Source organism: Guillardia theta (genome assembly GCF_000315625.1).
Source record: "Guillardia theta CCMP2712 unplaced genomic scaffold GUITHscaffold_64, whole genome shotgun sequence".
Lineage (NCBI taxonomy): Eukaryota > Cryptophyceae > Pyrenomonadales > Geminigeraceae > Guillardia > Guillardia theta.
This window is the reverse complement of record NW_005434610.1, coordinates 1-15,746: the sequence shown is the minus strand read 5'-3', so window position 1 is coordinate 15,746 and position 15,746 is coordinate 1. Positions and strand designations below refer to the sequence as shown.

At 52.8% G+C, this 15,746-nt stretch overlaps 3 protein-coding genes across 3 annotated transcripts; all 3 read left to right on the top strand.

Moving 5' to 3' along the window:
* Positions 1 to 92: 92 nt before the first annotated feature.
* On the top strand, positions 93 to 1,049 carry GUITHDRAFT_113035 (hypothetical protein; the record flags this gene model as incomplete). The annotated part of the gene is made up of 1 exon (XM_005827686.1): positions 93 to 1,049. The coding sequence occupies one exon, from the start codon at positions 93 to 95 to the stop codon at positions 1,047 to 1,049; it is 957 nt and encodes a 318-aa protein (XP_005827743.1).
* Positions 1,050 to 7,873: 6,824 nt separating this feature from the next.
* GUITHDRAFT_153989 (hypothetical protein) lies at positions 7,874 to 8,745 on the top strand. The gene is made up of 3 exons (XM_005827685.1): positions 7,874 to 8,145; positions 8,220 to 8,410; positions 8,461 to 8,745. The coding sequence occupies exons 1-2, from the start codon at positions 7,908 to 7,910 to the stop codon at positions 8,222 to 8,224; spliced, it is 243 nt and encodes an 80-aa protein (XP_005827742.1). The 5' UTR covers positions 7,874 to 7,907; the 3' UTR covers positions 8,225 to 8,410; positions 8,461 to 8,745.
* A 233-nt stretch (positions 8,746 to 8,978) lies between these two features.
* On the top strand, positions 8,979 to 9,983 carry GUITHDRAFT_153987 (hypothetical protein; the record flags this gene model as incomplete). Its single annotated transcript, XM_005827684.1, has 5 exons — positions 8,979 to 9,301; positions 9,350 to 9,381; positions 9,442 to 9,554; positions 9,606 to 9,705; positions 9,759 to 9,983. Coding segments are annotated over exons 1-5 (521 nt in total), but the record flags the coding sequence as incomplete, so codon positions are not given.
* Positions 9,984 to 15,746: the final 5,763 nt, after the last annotated feature.

Below are 15,746 nucleotides of genomic sequence, written 5' to 3'. Positions count from 1 at the left end.
CTAGGGAAAGATCGCTAGCAAAGGAAGGCACTTCGCGAGAGAGATCATGCGGGCGCAGCAGCTTCAGAGTACAGATCAAGTCGAGGTCAAGCATGAGCACAGGCCGCTTCTCGAGGAAGGAGATGGAAGCGCTGTGCGGAGGAGGTAACACATCGATCACGAGAGTCAAGCGAGCCATGTTGGAGTTAGCAAGAAGAATGAACCTCAAGCTGGTCAGCGTCGAGGCCGAGGAGGATCGTGACACGCTCAGCTGGGATGGGAGCCTGATAGCTCTCTCCCTGGCGACCAAGGCAGAGGCTCGACGCTTGATGGAAGACATGCCCTTCTACTTGGAAGGGATCCTGGAAGTCAAGCTGGAAGCGGTGGGGTTCAAACCCACTGTCAGCTCTCAGGAGGAAGAAGAGAGCGAGGAGCAAGCCCAAGAGCCCCAAGGGCAGCAGCAAGGCGCTGGATGGCTGGAGCTCAGCGACATCGACAGGATTACTATGGAAGCAGCGTCGCCGTCAGGGCCAGTCGATCAACAGGTCTTGCTCGACCTCTCGACGATGCTCTTGGAGACATCAGAGGAGGAGCTGCTAGCTGGCAAGCCGATCTCGCTGGAGCTAGACAAGAGTGTTGGCAAGCTGCATGACACCTTCTGCTCGCCGGGCAACGTGGAGTTCATGACGCTCGGAGCTTGGGCAGCCACGCCGACGCTGGGATCGAAGCGAAACATGTTGAAAGAAAAGCTCAGAGCGTACCTCGGCGAGCAGCGCTGGACACGGGTGCAAGGGAACAAGGCAGCGAGGAGGGGCAGCGCCTTCTCTCCAAGGGCAGCAGCGACTGATGCGCTCGAGCAGGAGGCTGAGAGCGATGACATCGAGAGTCGATCTGTAAGCCTCTTGTTTCTTGCGATCAGTAAATTTGCTGAGCACCATGGGTTGAGCTGCACGGGCAAGGTCGACAAGCAAGACCGACTGCGGCTGATGATGAGGGAGGAAGTCGACATGGAGGCGGAGGAGGGCGAGGGCGTGGAGGAGGAGGCCGGTGCAGGCCCCTCGCGCGCTTGAGGCTCGAGTCAAGTCTTAGAGGTGGACAAGAGGCGGAGCGGAGCTGTGGGCCCCATGGGGGGAAGGAGGAAGAAATAAATGAGGTGGACATGGGGCAAGCAACGAAGGTAAGGGCAGGTAAGCCGGTGGGGGAGGGGGGAGGGGGGCCGGGAGGAGGAGGCCGGGCGGAGGCCGGCCGGGCTCTAGGGCCCGGTCCGGACCGAGGCCCGGGGGAAGGGACGTGAGTCCCAGGGACCCATACGCATTCCACCTACCACCTTATCTCCTGATTGTCCTTATCCCTCATTCACCTTATCTCCTGATTGTCCTTATCCCTCATTCACTCACTGGCCGAAGGCCGGCCGAGACCGCCAAGGTGTGTCGGAGCCGAGGAAGCAACACAAGTTGAAAGCACGGACGACCCAGGCCAAGGCCGGCGGAGGAAACTCACTGAAGTATATCAGAGGAGGGAGCAGAGCAGAAGCACGGCTGCCATAAGGGCCAGCCAAGTCGGGCCGAACTGCCAGGTCACGAGATCCCTGTTAGACTAGAATAGAGCAAGGTGATAACAAGCCATGCAACCTACCTAGCATTCTAATAAACTCAACTACTACTACTACTACTACTAGGGTTTAGGGTTTAGGGTTTAGGGTTTAGAAGGGGCAAGCAGCACATGCTATGGACGGCAAGAAGGAGAATAGAGTAGACCTGGTCCGCTGGGGGCAGGCACGGCTCAGGGGCAAGCCTCCTATGGAGCACAAGCAGGGAAGGAAAACAAGCCTAGCATCAAGGAGGCAGGCACAGCTAAAGGTCATGGAGGGAAGAGGTGGGCAACTGGGGGGGGAAGGGGCAGGAGGGAGGGGAGGCATGGCGCAACGACACTTTGCGAAATTAGGGAAGAAAACCGGGATCGGACCTGAGACGGGCCCGGAGGACATCGTCACTGAAAATATCTAATACGGAAGCACCCAGGCCCAAGGGGCCTATAGGACAATGGGCCAACCTCCCAAGGTTGGGAACCCCTTTAGACAGATCATTAGGCGAGAGATGAGCAAAGAGCAATAGTTCTTAGCTATGAAATTCTCGACTAAGAGTCTAATAAACTCAAATAATAATAATAATAATAATAGGGTTTAGGGTTTAGGGTTTAGGGTTTAGGGTTTAGGGTTTAGGAGCGCCGGTTATTTCAGGCACAGCGCCGGTTATTTCAGGCACCATGGCTGCACGCGTGGTGTAGGGGAAGCCGCCAGGGCGCCAAGGAAGCTGCAAGCGAGAGGTTTGTATACTTCAAATAGCTTTCTAAGTATGGTTCTTCAGTATGATGAAAATGTTCGCAACCTGCTGTATCGGAGATCATGCCAATACACGCAGAGCGGACTTGTGGATGCCTCTGTCCTCGAAGCTGATCTCGTCTAGATGCATGTGCTGGCCTGCTCGCTGAAGGTGGACAAGAAGGACCGACTGCGGGTTGAGATGAGGGAAGATGGCGAAGAAGAGAAAGACATGGAGGAAGAGCAAGGCGAGGGCGAGGAAGAAGACGGGGCGAGCCCGTACCGAGCTTGAGCTGAGCTCAAGGTAAGTAGAGAAGGTGGAGGCGACCGAAGGCCAAGGTGAGGAGAGGCAACTCTCCTGACTGAAGCTGAGGAAGCTGAATGGAGGAGGAGTAGGTGGCGACCGAAGGCCAAGGTGAGGAGAGGCAACTCTCCTGACTGAGGCTGAGGAAGCTGAATGGAGGACGAGTAGGTGGCGACCGAAGGCCAAGGTGAGGAGAGGCAACTCTCTTGAGGCTGAGGAAGCTGAATGGAGGTAGAGTAGGTGGCGACCGAAGGCCAAGGTGAGGAGAGGCAACTCTCCTGACTGAGGCTTAGGAAGCCAAGAGAAGACAGCAGGGTTTTGGGTTTTGGGTTTAGGGTTTTGGGTTTTGGGTTTAGGGTTTTGGGTTTAGGGTTTAGGGTTTAGGGTCTAGGAGGGCTGGAGTAACAGACATGCTCTCCTCCCCTGCAGTTTGAGGGGATCCCTGCGAGCTAGGGTGCTGAACAGGATATTTTTCTGTGCAGAAACGGTTGTTTGATCATGTGGTATCTATCCAAAGAGGAAAGGAAACAGATTGCTCGTGTCCGAGTTTCCCAGTTCCTAAACAAGGACACGACACCTTCAGCACCTTCGCTAGGAGAGCTGATCCGAAGATTGGAACACTTCGTCAGGCAGTACCCTCAGAGCAGGACAGGCAGAGCCTTGCAGTCCAAGGAAGTCTCGATGAACGCCTTAGCCGAAGCCATTCGACAGACCTGCAAACATGCTGAAGTCAGGAGCCAGGAGGATGCCATCAAAGAATGGGGGGAAGAAGGACAGTCGTGGTATGTCTCTGCATGGAACGCAGACAAACAGGAGGTACTAGACAAGAGTGCCTGCATCGATGCTTCAGGAGCGTCCCCCGAGAGTGGTAAACTGATTACCATGGCTATCCTCGGAGTTCCTACCCAGTACATAAAACAAGTTGAGGTACTGTGTGAGAAGTTGAAGGATCAAGGACTCTTGGTGCACGAGGAGCAGGGCAAGAAATGCATCTCGTGGAGAGCCCCGATCAAGAAAGATTTGATTCCGACAGTGGATGAAATCCCAGTCGTGGCAACACTCCAATTGAACGACGCAGCAGAACTGCTGTGGAAAGGACAGACGAACTTCAGGATCGACGGAAAGATGATCCGCGCGGTGAACGCGCATTCGAAGCATCCTTGCTCCTTCAAGATAAGGCCACAGAAGGATAAGCACTCTGGCAAGGCGGGGGCCCTAGCTGAGTTCTCTCACCTCCTCAAGATGAATGGCATGAACTCAGCTGGGATTACGGAGATCTATCGTCAACACCTGCTGCAACAAGGAATAGCTGTGTTGGAGGTGCAGCCGGAAGCGGGCATGCAGCTAGAGGTCAAGACGAAGAGGAGACCTCAAGGTCAGCCCAACAAACGCACTTTCGCAGCAGCCGGAGTGGACGAGATACGACAAGGAAGAGAGATCGATTGGATTGCGAGATGCTCTTCGACGGACGTCCTGAGCACCACGCTACGGATGTTTGAGGGAGATGACAGGAATGGAGGAAGCATACACCTCGGACTGATGTCGGAAGATGAAAAGATCCTCAAATGGTTCACTACTCAGGTTAGTGCAATCACCAGGGTAACGAGACAGCATCCAATTAGGTTGGACTTCTTGCCCGACGCGCTAGGAGCAGTACCACGAAGAGTGACCTATGAGGTGCTGGTCAAGAGTAAAGCACAGAAGGGAAGGTTCACAAGAGAGGAAGCTGAACAGATCTGCGACGGGGAGGATCTCTCTATGGGCATGACAATTCGAGGACTGAGACGGATCGTGGCGAGCTGGAAGGAGTCAGCGGCTGAGCACATCGTCAAGATCTCCTCGAAGGAAGATGTCGAGACCAACAGCTGGAACGGTGAACATCTAGTGCTCAGCTTCTCAGAAAAAGAAACGGCGATCGACATACTCAGGTCCTTTGCGCCATGGGACAGGGCGGGGAAACTTCTTCTCCTAGAGCCAGGCAGTGCCAACCTTTGGGAAGCGATCGCTACAGAACCCCCCACAGAGCCTCTTTGGGCTCAGGTAGATCTCGAACGGATCGAGAATGAGATCAACATCCCAGAACCAGAGGCAAACGTGGTCCTCGAAGACATCTACAAAGTTCTGGAGGAGACTGTCAATCAGGGACAGAGTGCAGAAAACCAAGCTTGCAAACTCAGGCTCGATGGAGCCATAGTCGGCCTGTACGACAGCTTGTCATCTCCTGGAAATGCATGTTTTCCGACGCTGAAGGAATGGGCGGAATCATCCTCGGCAACCCAGGACGACGACATGCAAGTTTTGAAGAGTAAGATTGCAAGAGTAAGCGAGCAGCATGCGTGGGAGACGGTAGCATCAAGAAGACGCCAGGGAGCCTTTGCAAAAGCAACAGGGAGAGGAGGGGAGAAACAACAAAAAGAATTTCGAACTGACTTGTTGTTTCTTGCCCTGAATAAATTAGTTCTCACAGCCACGCTAACCTACCAAGGCAGCGTAGGCTCGGGAGACGAAATTGAGTTTCTCTTGAGCAAGGCAGAGGAGGAGATGGGACTGGAGATGGAAGAGGAGAGTGGCAACCAAGAGGGAGAGGTTGCCTCTCAACTCTAAAACCGAATCATGACAGGAGGAGGAAGGGAGGAGGAAGGGGGGAGTGCCGGGAGTAGGCAAGGGGGGGAGAGGGAAACGGTTTCAAAGGAAACGCAACATGTAGATAGAACATTATATTTTTTTGATTGGATCGAGGAGATCCCATGGTCAGACAAACGAGGCGACAAGGAATTTGGCATCACTGCCCTGAACAATCGAGGAGTAAGCGGATTTTTATGCGAGAACATGATCGAAGTTACTCTCAATGAGATGAGCAAGGCTCTTCAAGGAGGACGAGCAATACACATGGTACGCAAAGGGAGAGCCCACGAGGACCAGCAAACGCGGAACATCATCTTCTTGCCAAGGGTAATATCCAGTCTGCGAGACGAGGCGTCCCGCTTGAGAGTCGGGAACAGATTTCACCTCAGCAGCTTGAGAGATGAGCAACACACCTTCCTGTTTCCAACTATCATCCACAGCAACCACTGGATTCTAATTGCATTAAGATATGATCGGCGATGCGCGTACATCTTGGACCCTCTCTGCGAGGACAGAACGAGCACAACGAGGGACCCACGAGGGATCGAGGGAGCGAGGAATCTTGCAACAACGGGGGAGCACGGAGCAAGAGAAATGGCTGAGCTGACAATCGGAGTGATCGAACACATCTTTGACGATCAGACCAATGCCCCATGGCAGATACAGTGGTGCTCAGCCTTCCAACAGGAAGATAACTTCAACTGCGGAGTGTTCGCTATCCTTCACACCCTACTGCTCTGCGAGACAAATCAAGACTGGCTAGCAACGATGGAAACGAGGACAAGACTAAGACTTCCGCAAGAATGGCTGATGCAAACCAGAACACAACTGATCGAAGCTCTCACCCATCTGGAGAAGATGGAGGAAACGGCCCAGGTAATTCTGCGATCCCTGCCGAAGGAGGCGAGGGTGCAAGAGAGCTTGAAATCGACGACAAAGCCGGAGGAGGAGGTACAGCCGAACGCAATCCAGCGGCTGATGACCTCGACGACAAAGCTTGAGGAGGAGGTACAGCCAAACGCAATCCAGCGGCTGATGACCTCGACGACAAAGCTTGAGGAGGAGGTACAGCCAAACGCAATCCAGCGGCCGATGACCTCGACGGCAAAGCCTGAGGAGAAGGTACAGCCGATCGCAATCCAGCGGCAGGCGACCACCACGAAGCCCCAACCAAGACTTTTTGGTGAGGAAATGGAGGAGAATGCACACTCAGGAGAGAAAACCTCCCAGATAGGGAAGGAGCGGAGGGGGAAAAGGCAGGAGGAGCAAAGGGGCGATGATTGGGCACAGATGCATCGAAAAAGCTCAGACCCAGGTTTCCTCATCTCACAAAATGTGAATGGTTGCAATCACTTTGTTCTCAAGCACATCCTCGCATACTTAATCCAGTCCTTCCAACCTGGGGTTGTGCTACTACAAGAGGTAAGGGTCTCGGCCCGCGACGAGAACAAATTAAGGAAGATGATCAAGGAGAACTGGGCCTGCTACAGAATCTTCCTGGGGCCTGCGAAGATCAATGCCAAGAAGGGGAAAGGAGACCTGAGGTTGGTAACGCTGGTCCACGCTTCCCTCTCGCCTTCCCCTTCCCATGCCGCTCAGGCGTGCAACAAAGAAAAGAAATATCGAAACCGAGTGTTTTCGATCAAAGTCGGAACAGGGAAAAATTCTTTCGTAGTCACGAACCTCCATCAGGTACCGGCGGAAAATGCGATTCGAGAGCAAGGGGAACTGTGGGCAGAGCTGCTACACCTCGCTCTGGGAACGAGAGAGACACACATCATAGCCGGAGACTTTAATGCAGCAAGAACCAACACAACAACACCAATGCGGAGAGGATATTCCCCCTCATCTATCACCGCAAAAGCAGATGAGAGATTCGAGAAATTCCTGGCAGACCTTTCCGCACACCGTACACTCTCATATGAACAGATCAGCGAGACTGGGACAACATTTACCTTCTCAACATGGTACAAACAAGAATTGATAGAAGCCAAACTCGACGCAGTCCTCGCTATCCACCCCCCAACTAATGAGGACAACTTCCCCAACATCTCCCTTCAATCGTGGACGGTCGACGGCTGTGTGATAGGGGGAGCAGTTGATCACAGAGCCCTGGTGGTGCAAGTGCACACCAAGTTCACATCCGAGGAGACGCAGCTAATCCCACGAGTGGAAGTGCATCAGATGAATTCACGACAGAAGAGGGGGGAAACCCCTAAAAGCAGATGGGTGCTGGATCGCGATACGTGGGAGGAGAAGAAGATCGAATGGGCGCAACAACTAGATGCAAACATACGAGACATGCGAGCTAAGGCGCAAGAATGTAACATTTGTGAGATGCTCGCCAACTCTCTACCACTAAAGGAGGTAAAAATCAGAAAGGGAGGGAGGCGACACGCGAACAAAGAACAAATGGATTTGAAGAGATCGATCCGCAACTTGCGGACTAAACTTAGGGAAGCATCACAGAAAAGACCAGCGACTGGAGTACCTACGGAAGCTACATTACAACGAGAATTGCGAACTAAGATCGAGAGGTTCAGAACGATATGTGAAGAACAAAACAACGAAGTTTTCCAAGAGATCTGCCAACAGCAGCAAACACGGCTTGGCACGGTAGGCAGCCGTGAATCCCAGAATGCAATGGGACGCAAGAATGATTTCACTCCCAAAGAACCGATGATAAGTCAAGACATCAAGAAAAAACACCCTAACTCCCTTCGTTGCCACAAAGGCTTGGCTCTTAGACTGCTCGGCAAGATAGTCGACAATGCCGACGAGCTCATCAACCAACTCGAAGCAACCCTATCTAGCGAAGACACGAGGGGTGTTAGAGCATTTTGGAGTGCAAACCAGCAACTGATGATTGGGATCGAGCGAGAGGGGACAGATGACTGGCTCTTTCTATCACTGCTACCTGCAAACACAATCACGAAAGCAATTGTAGCACTGGAAGAATCGGATAAAACAACATGGGAGATAGCAGGATACCGTGATCTCACGGATCATCTCCCAATGCAGAAGGTTAGAGAGCTTGAGGACGCGGACCATACACGATTCTTCTTCAGCGTCAACGCATGCACGAAACAAGGGACCTGCTCAAAATGCTCAAACATCGGATGTATGCTCCCCTTGGCTGACTCAAGCGACGAGACCATCGGAGGGGGAGGGATGACCCCGTACTGCACAAAATGTAAGTCGTTCACAACCGTGGCCCCAAGACGGATCACACCGCCTGAGGGGGTGCAGCTTTCAAGGAGACAACAACAGGAAATCACCAGACCCCTGGCACCGGGAGAGATTGATGTCTGGCTCGCCTCGGCGCCGAGACGAAAGGCTGCAGGACTTGACCTCATTTCGAACGAAGTGCTGCGAGCGCTGCCACCAGCATGCCGAGAGGAAGTTGGCAAGTTAGTCAATGCAGCCCTAGAAGGCAAAGCTGAGGTTCTCAACAAGACAGCGAGAGTACGCCTCCTGCCAAAAAATCAATTCTGTCACATTCTCGAAAACATGCGGCCTATATGCGTCATGTCAACGCTTACTCGGCTGGTTCAGGCAATCCTGGCGCATCGTCTGAGTAAGACAGTAGAAGCAAACAACGTCCTCACAAACTTCCAGGAGGGGTTCCGTCCAGGCAGAAGCACAAGTCGGCAGGCTCATCGACTGATCTCGATCGTAGAAGAAGCAGAAGAGGCCAAAACGTCCCTAATTCTCTTGTACCTGGACTTTGCGAACTTCTTTAACAATGTGGCAATCGAGGTGGTCGAGCAGGCAATGAACAGCCTAGGCTTCCATCCTGAGGACATTAGAACTGTGATAGCCTGCAACAGTGGAGTCGAACTGCAAATACAAACAAACGAGTTCAACACAGGGAAAATACCTCTAATGATCGGGCTGCCTCAAGGTGGAGCAAGTAGCCCACAACTGGCCAACTTGGTGCTATGCATCCTCTCTAGGCAATTGGACAAGTGCAGCACAGGAACAACAAACAACCTGTCCTTCGCCGATGACATGGTACTCATCGCACACACGATGAAAGAAATGCGAGAATTGGTAGCAGTGGTGGATTCCTTCTGCAAATGGTCAGGACTGCAAATCAACAATAAGAAATCAGAGATAACCAGCTTCGACTATGCTCGCAAGGGAGAGGTTCCTGGTGCGAACAAAATAACGGTCATGGGGGAACCTGTCGAAGCCCTACCGGCTACTAAACCGTTCAAATATCTCGGCTATCGCATCTCTCTGTGGAAGGAAGAAAGACGAAGAATAAAGGGCTGCCCTTTCACTTGGGGAGAACGAGCATACGTCTTTGAAAAAACCAAAGAACTGATCAACAATATCAGCTCGTCGAGTTATACTCCTGCGCAAAAATTTTACCTGGTGAAAGTTGGAATTCTCAACGTCTTTCGCTACTCCGCAGTCATGACTGGATGGACTTGGCGAGACCTACAAGAATTAGATCAACTGTGGATACGAGCTTTTAAAAAAGCGTTAGGCCTAAGCAAAAGTACAGGGAATGGTATATTCTACCTGCCAACAGAGAATGGAGGGCTGCAGGTCCCTCATCCTGCCCCAATCCTAGGGCGAGCAGCGCTACGATACATCGAACGAGAAGTGAATAGTAAGCATGGTGGAGACATCCAAGATAGACTGATATCTAAACTCAGAAACTGGTTTGCGGAATGGGGATGCCAAACAATCCTCGAGCTCCAAAGAGAAATGAATTTTCGAACTATGGAGCGTGATGTGGTGCGGGGACCCGAAGCTTTAGCAGTCTGGCTGGCGGAAAAACTAAACACGAGGATCAGCTGGGCCCACATAGAAGCAGGTCACCTACCTGGAAGCATCTCCCTCCTTCATAGGATGGAGGATATGGTGGCAAACTTGAACGACAGCGACAGACCACAAGGCTGGACGACCTTCCAAGCCTTATGGAGGCAACTCCCGAAACTCCAATTCTCCTTGCTACGCAATATACGACCTATCGCTGACGAAGAACTGCATTTGCCAAGGAAGCTCTGGCCTTTCCCAAGGCAACGCGAGGAGGCGGAGGGGATCGTAATGCAACTGCTACAAGAAAATGTCATCTGGGTAAGCAGCGTCAACAGAGCATCAGGAACAAAGAGGAAAAGACGAGAGGTTGCCTCGCAGGATAGTGCTACAACCCGAAAACGAAAGTCACACCCGCAATCAGAGGAGGACCGGGAGGAGACATCCAAAAAGCATCGGGAAGCAGCAGAAGAGAGAAGGCCACACCCAGCTCATGCAAACACAAGATCCCTCATGGCTAAACTACTAGGCAATCTGGATCAACAGGAACACCTAATCCTAAAAGGTAAGGAAAGTTTCAAAATCAAGGGCGACATAGCAATCATGGACCGGCCCAGAAGTCACACGGGCCAAGAACAAGACATCAAAGAAGCTGAACCTTCCCTTCGCTCGGCGCCATTTGCGAGGAAAGAAGATGACGATGGAGCCAAGAACCCAGAGAAGACAGAGATCCTACTGCAAATTGCTAAGTATATCAGCAAAACACATAACAGCTCACTCAACTCGCAAGCTTGGTGGGAACATCTAACCACCGCCATGGCTGAAATTCGAGATAGACAACAAGGCCTTCCGCTGTCGTACGAATTTCTAGAACACTTGGGGATGCTCGCTGAAACAAAACAGTTCAGCAACTGGCCCACCCTCTATCACCCGACAATCCAGGCCGCAACCGATAGCTTGCAGGAAGACGAGGTTCGACGTGAAATAATATGGATCGACCAACAGGAACAATACCTCAGCTACGCCGCATGCGAGTCTGGAACAATCTTGATCGGATGGAACCAAACTTGCTTCAGGAAAGAAATCCCTGACGGCTTCATGCTAGTCGGTAAGGTACCTAAAGGATCAGAAATATGCTACGCTGCAAATTTCTGGAGGACGGGCGATCGGAGCCTCAGGAAGTCACAAGACGACCTGATTGTCTACTGCAAGGAGTCGGAACAAGAGAGAATAATTGTCCAACTCACAGTACACCTGATCCCTGAACAGGAGGAGCTACAAGAATACCGAAGGAAGCAAAACGAAAACTATCAAGCCTCGGCCAAACAGGAGAAGAACAGGAACCAAGTGTGGTCCGCAATCCACGGCGACATATCACGAAACAGGAAGGGTCGATCAATGTCGATAGGATACAGCACGCAAGACAAGGAAGGAGAGCAGGAACGCGGAGCGATCAAGATACACGGAAAATGCAGCGTCATCAGAGCACATACCATCGCACTCTGCATACTCCTACAAGCGATTTGGGAACAAAGAGGCAAACAGAAAACAATCAGGAAAATCTTCGTCCTCTTTAAATCAACCCGAATGCATCGCTTTCTTACGGACACCCTCAGATGGTCTACCATGCAGTATGAAGACGAGCTCGTACACGACTTGGCAGGAAGACTGCAGGAATGCCTGAGCAAATTTCAGCGGGAGGGCATTGAGATCAACCTCTCTATGATCACAGACCACACCGTAGTGCAAGAAGCTGCAGAAGAAGCCCGCAAGGGAAAATCCTCCTTCTCCTCCACGTGGGAACGGGCCCTCATCGACAGCGACTTGGGATTCTGCATTGCAGACGAAGAGAACTTCAAGCCGGGGATGGATCGATTGAAAATATGGGATAAGATAATCAGAGAAGAACAACTGGAACTGAGGAGGAAAGAAGCCCCCCTCACCTTGACGGAAACCTTTCTCCTGGAACCACAAGTGGGCAGAAGGATCCTAGGTCGAGCCTTACAGAGGTGTCGCGGATCAGTACTTCGGACAGCTATCCAAGCCATTACCTGGTCAGCACCAACGAGGAAAAAGCTGTTCCAGTGGAAGAAGACGACATCCCCCTGTTGCCCATGGTGCGAAGGCAGGGAAGAAAGCTGGGTGCATGTTCAGCTAGCCTGCAAAGAATTTGAGCTCATGATCGCGTTGGCACACAACAGAGTAATGGAGACAATCAAGGGATGCCTGAAAGAAAGCTGGAAGAAGAAAAGTGTTGAACAGGAGAGTTGGTGGCAAACGCCAATCAACTCTATGACAGGGCTAGGACTGACTGCACCAGAGCACGGCAATCTCATACCAGATGGGCTCTGCTACTTCAGAGGGAGCAATCGCATTGTGCTGGTGGAGATAGCGAGAACTTCAGAGTTCACGGGCGAGGGAAGCAGTCTGGCAAACCTGAAAGCAAAGTTTCAGGAGAAAGAACAGAAATATGCAGCACTGCGGGCAGAGATGACAAGCAGGAGCGACAACACAGAGGTCTTACAAGCCACGTTCATTGCAGGAGTGAGAGGCAGTATTATGGAGCGGGAATGGACCACAAATTTCCGGAACTTGCTCATGGACGAGGATATGATTGACAGAGCCATGACCAAGATAGTCATCCAGCTGCTCGAAGTGCAACACATGCTGTGGACCTCAAGGAGACGAGGAGACACGACTAACAGAGAACAAGCATGAAGGATATAAGATGGTTGGAAGATGACTGGGTAAAGATCAACGAGGAAGGATCAAAAGGGAAGCCTCAAAAGCAAGCAACCAGGATCAGCATGGCAGGGAAGGGGCAAGGACACAGAAGACAGATGGGAGACGAAAGGGCAACGGTCAACGGACAGACCGAAGGTGAAGCCTCACAGGCGAAAAACAACCAACATGGCAAGGAAGGGGCTAGGACACAGGAGACAGATGGATGACGACAGGGGAAAGGGCAACGAGGACAGACCGATGGGGAAGCTTCACAAGCGGCAGGCAGGGAAGGGACATGGACTTAGCGCAAAAAATAGAAAGGTGGACGGTTACACTGAAACCGTCAACCCGGGCCCGGAGGAGATACGGCACCGGCGGCTCGGAACGGAGGACTATGGAAACAACAGAAACAGCGGAACAGCGATAGAACTCTGGATGCCACAACGGGCCATCCAAGAAGGGCCGCTCTGCCAAGCGTGAGAACCCATTTAGACTAGACTAGACCGGGAAGGTACCCGATGCGACTATTCTAGCATTCTAATAAAAATCGACTACTACTACTAGGGTTAGGGTTTAGGGTTAGGAGGCGCCGTTATTTTCGGCAGAGGCGCCGTTATTTTCGGCAGAGGCGCCGTTATTTTCGGCAGCATGGCTCCTCGTCAGGTGTAGGGGAAGCCGCCAGGGCGCCAAGGAAGCTGCAAGCAAGAGGTTTGTATACTTCAAATAGCTTTCTAAGTATGGTTCTTCAGTATGATGAAAATGTTCGCAACCTGCTGTATCGGAGATCATGCCAATACACGCAGAGCGGACTTGTGGATGCCTCTGTCCTCGAAGCTGATCTCGTCGAGAGGGTGAAGAGCTTCGCGAAGCGTTATCCGAACAGCAGGACAGCCCAGGCTTGCAAGGCTGTGGAGGGATGCACCCCCGACGCTATCGCAGAAGCCATCCGCTCGACATGTCAGCAGGCACGACGTGAGCTTCTACAAGAAGCGATGGCTGGATGGAGTGACGCATCCAGAGAGTGGTTTATGCAGCAGATTGAAGAAGCCAAGAAGGAGAAGGTCGAGACATACACCGCCTCAGCAGGCAACGAGGTGACTTCCTTCATCTCCATGACTCTCCTGGGCATCTCCTCGGTGTATGTCAACCATGAAGAAAAGCTGAAGAAGAAATTTGAAGAGAGCGGACTGATCGTAGACTCAGTGCAAGAGAGTAAAGCAATCATGTGGAAGGCTCCGTATAGACCCGAGATAGCGAGTGCTGAGGAGATCCCGGTGACTGTTTCCTTCCTCCGCAATGCACAAGCGGAGAAGCTCTGGCAGGGAAGAGAGGACTTCGCGATCGATGGTCGCAAGTTCACAGCTGTACATGTGAGCATCGTGCACGATCGATCTTTCAAGATTCGAGCCAAGAGAGGACCCTGGGGCAAAGGGGGCAGCTTGGCAGAGCTGACTCACCTGCTAACCTTGGGCGGCATGACAACGGCTGAGATAGCTGCCGTCTATCGCTATCAGCTGCTGCGCCAGTCCCTTGCAGCGGTCCAACTCCAGCCGCTGGCAGGCATGCTGGTCGCTGGGGCGCCAGGACAGCAAGTCCACAAAGGCTTAGGTCAGAAAGGCTTCATCGCTGTAGGGGCCAACGTCATCTGGAGACAGAGGGAGGTGGAGTGGATCGTCTCCTCGAGCTGCCCAGAGGCGAATGATACAGCATTTCGAGCTTTCCGAGAGAGCGAAGCGATGGAGGGAGTACACCTGACTCTGTTCAGCGAGGACCCGAAGATCAGAGAGGCGCTCGCAGTCGAGTTGACAGCCGATCGCTTTGTGTCCAGAAATAAGTTGAAGAAGGCATCAAGGATGCAGAAGAAGGCAGGCGGCAAGGACGGCAAGGAGATCAAGATCATCATCAAGTCGACGGCGGCATCTGGTCGCTTCACGAGGAAGGAGATGGAGGGGCTGTGCAACGGCGGCAACACGTCTATCGCAAGAGTCAAGAGAGTCTTGTTGGAGATCGCTAACAGGCTCGAGATCAACGTTGAAGGCATCGACATGGAGGAGGATTTGAACACCAAGTCCTGGAACGGGTCCAAGCTATGCATCCTCCTCGGCTCCACGGAGGATGCTCGACGCATGATGAAGGAGCTGCCCTTCTATCTCGAAGGCGCAGCCACCAAGCTCGAAGCAGTCGGCTTCGACAAGGAGCCTGACTCTGAGGCGGCTGGTCAGCGGGGCACCAGCGACGCAGCGCAGCGACAGGAGGAGAGCGAGGGAGAGTGGCTGGAGTTTACAGACCTGGAGAGGATCACAATGGAGGCAGCATCTCCGTCAAGCCAAGAGGACATGCAGCTCGTCAGCGAGCTGTCAGCAGTCATCGAAGATGCAGCTTCTTTGAACGAGGCAGGGACGAGCGAGCCGATCAAGCTGGTCCTGGACAAGGCCGTTGGCAACCTCCACGACACCTTCTACTCTCCGGGGAGCCTGGAGTTCATGTCGCTGGGAGAGTGGGCGAAGATGCCAGAGGAGCAGGGAGTTGGGCGCAACGTTCTCAAGGAGAAGCTGGGGAAGTGGCTGCAGAGCAAGCGCTGGACTCGCGTGCAAGGAGAGAGCAAGAAGGCAAGGAGGGGCAGCGCGTTCTCGCCACGGGCAACGGCAGCTGCTGAGCTTGAGCAGGAGGCGGAGAGCGACGACATAGAGCGTCGATCTCTTAGCTTCCTGTTCATAGCACTGAGTAAATTCGCAGAGATGCATGTGCTGGCCTGCTCGCTGAAGGTGGACAAGAAGGACCGACTGCGAGTGGAGATGAGGGAAGATGGCGAAGAAGAGGAAGACATGGAGGAAGAGCAAGGCGAGGGCGAGGAAGAAGACGGGGCGAGCCCGTACCGAGCTTGAGCTGAGCTCAAGGTAAGTAGAGAAGGTGGAGGCGACCGAAGGCCAAGGTGAGGAGAGGCAACTCTTCTGACTGAGGCTGAGGAAGCTGAATGGAGGAGGAGTAGGTGGCGACCGAAGGCCAAGGTGAGGAGAGGCAACT